Source organism: Mus caroli, chromosome 4, assembly GCF_900094665.2.
Source record: "Mus caroli chromosome 4, CAROLI_EIJ_v1.1, whole genome shotgun sequence".
Classification (NCBI taxonomy): domain Eukaryota; kingdom Metazoa; phylum Chordata; class Mammalia; order Rodentia; family Muridae; genus Mus; species Mus caroli.
The window spans coordinates 105,345,451-105,356,545 of record NC_034573.1 but is presented as its reverse complement, the minus strand read 5'-3'; the positions used below and the strand labels follow the sequence as shown (position 1 = coordinate 105,356,545).

At 53.3% G+C, this 11,095-nt stretch overlaps 1 protein-coding gene across 1 annotated transcript; it reads left to right on the top strand.

Annotated features, from left to right (window-relative positions):
- Positions 1–3,051: 3,051 nt before the first annotated feature.
- Foxd2 (forkhead box D2) lies at positions 3,052–5,641 on the top strand. Its single transcript, XM_021161522.1, has one exon. It carries the CDS (start codon positions 3,102–3,104, stop codon positions 4,584–4,586), a length of 1,485 nt encoding a protein of 494 aa, XP_021017181.1. The 5' UTR covers positions 3,052–3,101; the 3' UTR covers positions 4,587–5,641.
- The last annotated feature ends 5,454 nt before the right edge of the window (positions 5,642–11,095 follow it).

The window sequence follows — 11,095 nt, the reverse complement described above, 5'->3', positions numbered from 1 at the left end:
TACTTCGCAATGAACACAACTCCTGGCCAGTTATAAAAAACATTTTGTAATGAAAGATCCTGCAACAGACACACCATCTCCTCAGGAGTATGTTCTACTCTCAATTGTTCCAGGCTGCTCAATCTGGGTGGCTAAGCAGTGAGACAGATGGAGGCTTCTGGGGCTTAACCAAAGACCACCTGCCCCTAGGCAAGGTGGGTCCTGGAAAGCAATTATTTGGATAAAGAGAAGATTTCTGGGGTGGGTGGGCTATAAGGTAGAGCACCTCAAAAATCTGGCAAGCAATATCCTGCCCTGGCCCTTTCTTTCCATTCTTGTTAGTGCTAAGTTTGGATGATTCTTTAAGGAGGTGCCCCACGACTGCACTGAAGAATAGAAGCTGGGGGTTCTTAGACAGCTTTTCCCAGCTAGAGTTTCAGTCTCAGTGAATGGGTGGCAGGACAAGAGTGTAGCGGCTGGCAGCAAGAGCTGGTAGCCCTAAAGGAGATCTGAGAAACAAATGCTTTAGCCAGCCCTACCCTGAAGCTGAACATGTAGCTGGAGTCTGAAATATCAGGAGGGCACTGGAAAAGTAAAAGATTATTCATGGGTTTGCCAATTTCGAAGTCAAGGTGAAACAGATTAGATGATGCCCAATGCTAGTTTTCTCTTTACTTATTGGGATGCTGGCAGAGACGAGCTGGGGAGGAGTAAGGATGTGGTTGGTGGTGTGGAGTATCTGAGTGGAATCTCATGGGAGAGGGGTACTCCATTAAGCAAAGCAAACGAAGTATGCAAGTTGTTGCCAGAACATTCCACTTCCAGGGCCACTAGTCTGTTCAATTTACTGTCCCTGTTTTGAGTGCTGGGCCTATTCCTTTCCCCAGGGATACTTGGTTTATGCAGACCCAGCACACTAAGTGATCCCCTTGTTCAGAGGTTCCAGAGGGGGCTTGGAGAATCCCTGCCTTCATCAATGAAGGTTGCAGTTAGATAAAGGGGTTCACCCATCCTTACACGTATTTTTCTTACATTCAGCAAATTTACTCCTCACAGCCTTACTCCCAGTTTATCCTCCACACACCCTCCATGCGTGCATGCATGTGTGTGTGTGTGTGTGTGTGCGCGCACACACACACACACACACACACACACACATTTCAGCACATGGTTTAGAGATGTTACTGTAGATGGTACTACAAGGTGGGAGACCACATTTTCCCTGACCACCTTCCCTCCCAGAGAATAGGGCACCTAGAGTCTACGCAATCAGTGGCCTGCGATGGCTACCTTTACGTATTGGTCACATGGTAAATTCATCTTACTTTATTTACTTACTTGATTCTGAGTCAGGGTCTCATCTGTAGCTCAGACTGGCCTAGAACTTGAAGCAAACCTCTTGCCTCAGCATTCTGAATGCTGAAGTTACTTATGTAAGGGCTTACCATCATGTCAGGCTTGAGGTAGGTGTTTTAAATAGAGGAAGAGTCAGGCAAAAAGGTTAAAATTAGCCAGGTGAGACAGCTGGAAATTGGTGAAACCAAAATTGGGATCCCTTCAGTTTAAGTCCCCCGGCTCTGCTCTTAATCCTGCGGTGCACACCAGGAAAGTAGGACCCTGAAAGGAAGTTACCTAAGGAGGGTCACAGAGCGCTGGGACTATGGTGCACAGCAGGTTTTGAGGCCCCCTATGCTGGAGCCTTGGCCACTGTGAGGCGCTGTTGAGGTAACAGTCAGCCTCTGTCCAGTTCTTACCTTCTCCCAATCCCTTCCAGCCCCAAGAGGTTGAAATGGGCTCAGTATAAACCTGAGCAACTTGTTTCTGGGTCCTAGAGGAAGAATAGGGAAGAGGGATTAAGATGGGCAAAAATCTGGCTAGCAGAAAAAGCATACTGGACCAACCTTCTGTGGAGAAAGTCCCCAGATAAAAAGGCAACACTGGCCCAGGGTTGAGGTTAAGTTTCTTCGGGGGACGTCTCCGTGAGAGTTCTGTTGTAAGACTCTCTAAATCCGGAAATTAAGAGCGGGATTGTTACACTTAGGAACAAACATCCAGGATAACTCAGTTTCCGCAGGATATGCACGGGGGTCAAGAGAGACAATTACAAAGATTAAGATGCTGAGACAAAAAAAAAAAAAAAAAATCAATCCTGCAAACCCAAGCTAAGGGACCTGTGGGTGTGCAGAGAATGCGGCGAATGCGGAGACGAATCACTAAGAGGAGTGAGAGCAGACGGTCTTCCTGGGGACAGTGGCAGGGCAGGGGCCTTGGAGGGGAAGGAGAGGACCACCGCAGACATTTCTCACCTCTCTGAGTAGGATCTACTGGCGCCCGAGTTTGTTCCTCTGGATCACTCTCCTCACTTGTCGTCCAGAACTCCCTTAGCCTCCAGTAGGTCCTTGTCCGCGGCGTCGGTCTGGCCATCTCGGCTCACTGGCGATCCATCCGCGCTTCGGCCCGGGTGGCCGGGGCGCCGCCTTGGGGAGATGAGGAAAGGAGGTTTGTAGCCACTGCCACCACCAGATGCAGCTGCGCCGGCATGAGCTTTAACTTCCAGTAACTGGGCGCACTGAAGGTGGTGGTGGCTCCAGGGAGCCACGGGGTTGCGGGAGCTGCGAGAAGAAGGATGACCCGCCTCCAGCCAAGCGAGCCTAGCTCCCGCCACCGCGGCAGTTTGTTCCCGCCGGGCCCGGGAGCAGAGGACCTCTGCCCGCCCCCTTCCTTCCCCGCCCCACCCTGCCCAGGGAGCTCCGCCCCGGGCCCACAGTTCTTCCGCCTTAGGCTGCCACCAGGCGGGAGGGACTAATCTCCCGAAGCCCCACTTATGTGTCTAGGGGCCCAGAAGCCCAGATTCGACCGAGTAACGGGCTGCTTTACTGCTCTTCTCCGGTGCCTGGTTTTCGAGTCCCGGGGCAGCACCGGTTGGGTGCGCTCTGCAGGGTGAAAGTCCTAGAGTCTCAACACCAGGGGGCGCTGAGGAGCTAGGGGACATCCCCTCCCTGTCCTCCGCCCCCTCCCCGCCCGCGCGCAAAACACACTGGTCGGAGAGGCAGCACGGCGGAGCCGGAGCCGCGGGCCGAGCGGAGCCGGAGAGCGGCGGAGGAGGCGGCGGCGGCGGCACCATGACCCTGGGCAGCTGCTGTTGCGAGATCATGTCCTCCGAGAGCTCCCCGGCCGCGCTGTCCGAGCCCGACGCAGACATAGACGTGGTGGGCGGCGGCAGCGGTGGGGGGGAGCTCACAGCCCGCTCCGGGCCCCGCGCCCCTCGGGACGTGCTCCCTCACGGCCACGAGCCTCCCCCGGAGGAAGCCGAGGCGGACGTGGCTGAGGACGAGGAAGAGTCGGGAGGTTGCTCTGACTGCGAGCCCCGCGCTCTAGCGCCCCGGGGGGCGGCGGCCGCAGCGGGAAGCCCGGGGCCCGGCGTGCAGGCAGCCCGAGGCGCAACGGGGCCGGGGCCGGGGCCGGGACCCGGGCCGCCGTCGGGGGGCGCGGCGACACGGAGCCCTCTGGTGAAACCACCTTATTCGTACATCGCGCTCATCACCATGGCCATCCTGCAGAGCCCCAAGAAGCGCCTGACGCTGAGCGAGATCTGCGAGTTCATCAGCGGCCGCTTCCCCTACTACCGGGAGAAGTTCCCTGCCTGGCAGAATAGCATTCGCCACAACCTCTCCCTCAACGACTGCTTCGTTAAGATCCCCCGCGAGCCGGGCAACCCGGGCAAGGGCAACTACTGGACGCTCGACCCGGAGTCGGCCGACATGTTCGACAACGGCAGTTTCCTGCGGCGCCGCAAGCGCTTCAAGCGGCAGCCTCTGCCGCCACCGCATCCACACCCGCATCCTCACCCGGAGCTGCTGTTGCGTGGCGGGGCTGCCGCGGCCGGGGACCCTGGCGCCTTCCTCTCGGGCTTCGCCGCTTACGGCGCTTACGGCTATGGCTACGGGCTGGCGCTCCCGGCCTACGGTGCACCTCCACCGGGCCCAGCCCCACACCCGCATCCACACCCGCACGCCTTCGCCTTCGCCGCCACAGCGCCTTGCCAGCTGTCAGTTCCCCCGGGCCGCGCCGCGGCGCCTCCACCCGGACCTCCGACGGCCTCGGTCTTCGCAAGTGCGGCCTCGGCGCCGGCCCCTGCGCCTGCCCCGGGATCTGGCCCAAGCCCCGCAGGGCTGCCTGCCTTCCTAGGCGCAGAGCTGGGTTGCGCCAAGGCTTTCTACCCCGCGTCCTTGAGTCCCCCCGCAGCTGGCACAGCGGCTAGCCTGTCCACTGCACTCCTGCGTCAGGGCCTCAAGACGGACGCCGGCGGTGGTGCGGGTGGCGGGGGCGCGGGGACAGGCCAGAGGCCTTCCTTTTCTATAGACCACATCATGGGCCACGGTGGTGGCGGGGCCGCACCCCCGGGCAGCGGCGACGGTTCTCCAGGATCGCCATTCGCAGCAGCCGCAGGTCCTGGGGGTCAAGCCCAAGTCTTGGCCATGCTGACTGCCCCGGCCCTGACTCCGGTGGCTGGCCATATCCGCCTCTCGCACCCAGGGGACTCACTCCTGTCTTCAGGGCCCTCGTTTGCCAGCAAAGTCGCGGGCCTCAGTGGCTGCCACTTTTGACCGCACCGGGCTCGGGCCAGTTAGGCCCTCACTCCTTAACCTCTCTGGGGAGCTCGGCCGGTCCCAGCGGAATTCAGGGAGTCTATTTATGAAGAGTCTCCAGACCTAGGCCGTCGCGCGTGATCGGGCACTTCAAGCTGCAAGCTCAGAATGTCACTGGCAGTTGGGACGAAGCGGGCTCCCTGGCTTCCCTGGTCTACGCAATAGGTTTAAAGCGGAGACCGCTTTTCTGTTCATAAAGCATCAAAAAGGAGAGCAGGAACCTTCTCTGTGTCTTGCCTTTGCGCCTTTCACAGTCAGAGAATGCTTTGGCAGAGATAAGCCTGTCGGTTGTCGGATCGCGCCAGAATCACCCATGGCTTGAAAAACCCACCGCCCCATTCCTTCCTCAACTTTGAGACCCGCTCATCCAATATTATAATTTAAAGACATCTGTTATCTGCTTTGTGCTTAAGAAAAATTTTCAAAAAAAATTTTTTTGGTTCCTTTTGCTGTTCTTCAAGGAAGCTGGTTTCCTCCAAGCCTAAGGCAGGCTCTTCACACTCGGGAAGCTAAGAGAAGTGAAATGGGGTCTCCACAATCCTTGAAGAAACCGCAGAGCCCATTTCCCCGAGGAAAATGTTTTATCTCTGGTGTTTGGCTGTTTTTTTATTTTTATTTTTTTAAAAAGAAGCCCTCTTTGGCTTTTCCCGTGGTCCATAGGCCCAGCCATCCAGGGCTAGAGGTCCTCTTGGCCTTCTCCTCTGCCCCAGGCCCTGTGATATTTATTGTAGTTAAAGGCAATGAGAGAGGGTGGGAGAAGAGGGTCTGGAGAGGTGGGAATTGGGTGGGCAAGGGCACAGAGCTGTGGCGGGGGGGGGGTCCTATAGTTATGTGTAAATATCTGTACAGAGGGCTGCCCCCCCCCAACGCATTCTCTGTCCACTGGTGTGCATTGATTTAGACTTCTCCACTTAGCGGAGACTCTGTGAAATCGTCTGATGGTCTGTATGGAAGAAAAAAAAATTGTCTCCCTCTCCCTCTTCATTGGTGTCAATTGAATAAATGTATGTGAACGTAGCATCAGTCACCAGCTCAATCTGCTTGCCTGAACTCCCTTGTCCTTGTCGAGGCTCTCCTAGAAGACCTCAAGCTCCCCAGCAGAGGGAGAGGGAGAAAGAGCTAGGTAAGAAGCTCAAAGCTAAGGAAGCTTTGAGCTAGTCAGATGGTGGAGGGAGGCTCTGTGCACTGCTGGGGCCTTCTGCTTCCAACTGGGCCAGGTCTCTGGAAGCCTGTGACCACTTTCATTTTCACTCTGGTACAAGGAAGGGCAAAAGCCTGGGGTTGGGCAGAGGGATTCTATTTTCTACTGCACCCCAGAAGTCTCACCTACTTCTAGTATAGATTTTAGTGTGGCCTGGGCAGATTTCAGTGCTAAGTGCTGGAGCACTGTGGCTACTGAGTACAAGTCCATGCCTCTTGAATCATATTTTGTATGACTCTCCTTTTTCTGTGTGTGCAGGGGCTTTTCAATGGAGATTTTGGTGGTTTGCTTTTGTATTTGTCTTGGTCACTCTGGGATTTTTGTTCGTTCATTTGTTTGTTTGTTTGTTTGTTTGGTGTGTGTGTGTGTGTGTGTGTGTGTGTGTGAAGGAGTGTATTTCAGGCAAGTTTGAGTTTTTGTTTCTATGTGTGTCCATGAATATGTGCTATGACTATTAGTCACTGTCTGTCTTTAATAGGAGGGCATTTCTTTTGGCCCCCAGAGGGCCTTTAGAACCCCCACTCCCACACACTTCTGACAGTGGAAGGCTTTATTTAGGGACTCTACAAACTGAGTTAGAAAGCTCACCCTCACCCAGCTTGAGTGGGCTAGAGGATATGATCAACTAAACAGTGAGGGGGGTTCACTCTGTTAGGGCAAAGGTCTTGGTTCCTGGAGCCATGTTTACAGCCAGGAACTCCTGCCTTCTGGTTGGATTAAGACTATCCACAGTGCATTGGACCCCTGTGCTCTCTGCCTTGTGCTTGTGATTCCCAATAGCTAGATCTGTAACCATCGGGGGTGAAGTGGAAGGTGGTTATCCCTTTTCTGTATATTCCAGTGAGTTTGTAGGTGAAGCATGTGGAAGTGCAGGAAGAGGCAATTCTTTCAGCCTTTACAGAAAACTGACAGAGTCAGAGCAAAGGCTCTCTTTATCTCTTAAGTGAAGATAAACAACAGAGAAAGTAGAAGACAGTGTCAGAGACCCAGATGCAAAGAACTTGGGGATGTGGACAAAAGAAATTACCCAGAACTCATTAGTATCCCTTAGCTGACAGGGAAAGAAGGAAGAGGCGTGCATCAGGATTCAGAGGGGGAAACACTGGAACTGGGGAGGGATTGTTGAGGTGTCACTAAAGGTCTCCAGGGAGACGAGGCTCAGGTGTGAGTGGTGAACATAGTTCTTCTGTCAAGATGCTGAGAGTCTCCCTCTCCCATCTCTGAAAGACTAAGAGGTCAGGGAGATAGAACGCTACCTTCCCACCATCTTACCAAATAGACCAGAAACTAGATTAGCTTCAGAGGTCTGGATTGAGAAATAGTCTCCAGTACTGGAATAATGGTCTCTGACTTGCATGGCTCCAAATTTGATGAGTATGGTTTTGTTTCTTTTTACATGAGTAGGGGTGTATGTGAATGTGTGTGTATGTGTGTACATGCTGGGGAAATTGTTTGCTCTGGGGAAAAAAAAAAAGACCTTCCAACTCCACAATTCTCTGCCATGAAAATTAGATTAGTTTGGAATATTAGATTCTACATATTAGTTTGGAGTTTTGAATAAAAGTTGAATTTTTCCCTGTCTTGAAAAGATAAAATCAGACAGACTTCATATGGATGGTAGATAGGTAGGTGAGCTGGCTATAACCAACTGCTACTTACAGGGGAAGTGGAAGGTTCTTTTGGGTGAATTGCTATTTGTCCTGAGGGGTGTGTGTGTGTGTGTGTGTGTGTGTGTGTGTGTGTGTGTGTGTGTACCAGTGGTAGAAATACGGGTTTGCAGAAAAGGATGAGATGTGTATAAGTTCTCTAGAGGGCTCTTGGGGTCCCCAAGGAGACCCTCTACTCAGACTCTAGCATCTCAATGAGTTAACAGGTCAAGCCTGGTCCAGAGAAACCACCCACGCTCAGCTGACAGCTCTGGGGAAGGTTCCAGATTCTAAAAGCAGGGGAGAAGGGGAGGTGTTTGAATTTTTGGACTCCCTGTTAGGTTGTGTTCAGAGCTAAGATGTTAGAAGCTAGAAACTGGAATGCAAGAAGGGAGTGTTTGCAGGGTTTGTGCGATAGATAGACTCCTCCTGGACGTCTGGAGGTACTCAGGCCGCGACTCTTTCCCGGACCCGATAGATCTGTGGGTGCTTAGGACTGGTGTGGGCTCAGGAGTCCAACTTCCTGGGAGGTGAAACAGGTCCTCCCATCTGAACAGCTCCCTAGACTTCTCTCCCTACTTGGGTGGAGGCAGATGAGGTCTGTTGCCTCATAGGTACTAACAATCGGAGACAATAAGAAAAATATCCAGGGCACACCTTGATCTCTCCAAGGTGAGAAAAAAAATTGGTAAGAAATCAGCCTGAGGTTCTGAGAGTGCTGTCGAGAGCGGGCGGTTTAAAGGAGAAGAAAATTGGCGAATTTCACTGGTCAATTTCACTTCATTTCGTTCAATTTCGTTCAATTTCATTCCTTTTCATCCGGCGCCGGAGGCCCGAGGCCATAAGGAGGGGGAGGGGGGCCTTTCCGGGCAGAATTTCTCTCTCTTGCAGATTTACTTTCTACAGCTGTGAAGAACAGTCTTGATTCTCCAACTTTGCCATACATTTTTTTTTTTTTCAGCATGGCTAAGGGCAGACATTTTATTTTATCGACCAGTATTTGGTCTGAGTGATCGAGGCCCATTCGTGAGCCTGCTGCCCAGTCTCTGTTGCGACCCAATTAAAGTGGTTAATTCTTTTCACCACGTATTCCTCCCCATCTTTCTTTCTTTCTCTAGGGGCTCCCCCCTAGACCACCCAGGAGCCAGGGTTGGAGGGGGACACTTCCCCTCCCTACCCAATTTGTTCTCGCCACAACAGGCGCGTCTTCGTGGTTACAAAGCACTTTTCCCTCCCCGATGACTTTTTTCCCCCTTTCAAAAACACTTCTACCTCCACCCTCCCCTTCAACTACCAACCCTCCGCGACCCCCGCCTCCTCCCTCTGCGCTCCGGTTTATTTAAACTTCGCCTCCTCCAGCGCCGCCGTAGAGCTCACTCACTGAAGTTGAAGGCTCGGTGAGCCGAGGTGAAGAGGGTTTGGAATCTGTTGAAAGGGGCGTTTTGTGACACTGATTGGGGCGGGGGTGGGGGCAGTCCAGAAAGGACAATGACCGACTAGGCTGGTTTCCCTGCGCCCAGGGTCAGGCGAATAAAGGCGCCGACGCAGTTTAAACGACGGTCCTTGCAAGAGAAAGAGAGAAAAGATTTGGAGTGCGGAGCGTGCCTCCTAAGCTTGCGGCTTAGGAAACGGTGGGAGGAGGCGGTGTGCCTAGGTCTTCACGGACGGGATTCGGAGTTTCCTCCCAACCCTGCGCTTTCCACGGAAGAGAGGCGAGGAGAGTTTGGGTTTGTGTCTAAATTATTTCCATGCATAGTTCAAAAGGCTGTTTAGGCTGGGGCCTGGGAGGCGTCCGGGAGGGCTAACCAGGACGGTGAGACCCAGCCCATGTTTGTCCCTGGGGCTGGAACTGTGAGGTTTCTGGAGAGACTTAAAGGTGGGCAAGGGTGGGTGGGAGGGAGATTGCGGTCCCTTAAGTGTTCAAATATCAGTGTTTGAGAACAAGCAAATGTCTGGAGTTTGGAGCTAGCGCTTCTGAATTTTTTTTTTTTTTTAAAGGCTGGCATAGACGTGCACCAATAGAGAGCTCTATAAGAAAGACAGAGGTCCGGGGCTCTGGTTTTGAGAACGAATTTTTCCGCGGGCTGGATGGAGGGCGCGCCTCGCCACGGGGCGGAGCAGGCACCGCCTCCTTCCAGCCGGCGCTGCGCTGCCACACCACCACAGCCGCGCTAGACCTTGGGCTTGGGTCAGCCCGAGAAGGAAGGCTTCTGCTGTGAGTTCGGCTTCTGGCCACCTCCTCGGGATTGTTTCCAACCTTCGTTGGGCTCAGTGCTCTGTGCAGGGGGTCCCTTCCCAACGTGGTCTTTTCGCTCCACGCGGACTCGAGCAGAAATGGCTCGCAGTCGCAGCTCCGCGTTTCTCCGTCAGCTGGGTTTTCCTCCCGGTAAACCTTTCTCCATGTTCACTTTCCCTTCTCATTGTTGGTCTAAATTTCGTGGTCCGAGAGGAACTCAGTCGGTGGGAGTCTTCATCACCCCTCTATCCCTGCCCAATCTTTCGTAGACCCTAGAATCTCGGTAAACCCGCATTAAACTCGGCTATGTGCACCACTGGGAAGGATGCACTCAGTCTCGGATGTTGGGGTTCTGTGAGTTTCAGCAACTGCAGGGTCTGCTCAGTTTCCTCGGAAGCTGGAAATTGTCTCAGGGTTGGCTCACCCTGGGTTACTTTTGTCTATCGAGGCTGAAATATCTTTGGAATTGGGGTTCCATGAATCTTGCTTGGGACTGGAGAGAACGAATTCTTCAGTGGGGCAAAACATTTAAACCCACCCTTTCCTAAAACTAATTGCGGACCTGAGAAGTGCATTTCCATTTATCGGTGTAGGCACTGCCAGTGTGTGTGTTTGGGAGTGGAGTGGGTACGGCGTGTTCGGAGCCTTGAGGACACTGGAGTGGACTTTATTGTTCGAATTAATTAGCCTATGGTAACCGAAGACTCTTACTTTGAGGCCCCCTCCTCCAGCAGGTGTCGGTGCGAAGCGGACTTCAGGGCTTCCCATTCAGATGTAGATGCGCTGGGCTTCTCTGGGAGTAGGAGCCCACCCCTATACCCTCATTCTAACCTAGGTTCCCGCCTGTCAGTCTCTTCTGTGCCCTTTGGTTTTATGTCGCACCTGCAGGTTATTCTCACATTCTTCAATCTTTTGGGAATGATTCCCACTTCTTTATATTAAAGAGAGCCGCTGGAGGGGCGATAGCTTAAATTAGACTCAGACCCAAACTTCTGGAGCTAAAGGGTTCTGAGAGCGGAGCTGAAAGGACCAGTCTGAGGTCATCGAGTAGAATTAGCCGCGGACCTGGGAAGAGATGTCAAGGACCTGGAAAACCAGAGTGGATTCCGGTGTCCGACGCTGTGGTGGGCGGGCCAGCTTTGTGTCGATTCATCGCCGTCCTGGTCTCCTCGGCCAGCCCTGCTTTGCACCGGAGGGTCTAGAATCATTGATAGGGTGTCTTTGCACACCCACCACTCCTCAACATAGCATAAAAAGAACAAGTAAATTAGGCACGCCTTTAATCGCAGTGCTCTGGAGGCAGAGGCAGATGGATTTCTGAGTCATAGTCGAGTCTGGTAAACATAGTGATTTCCAAGCAAGCTAGGGCTACACAGTGAGAGAC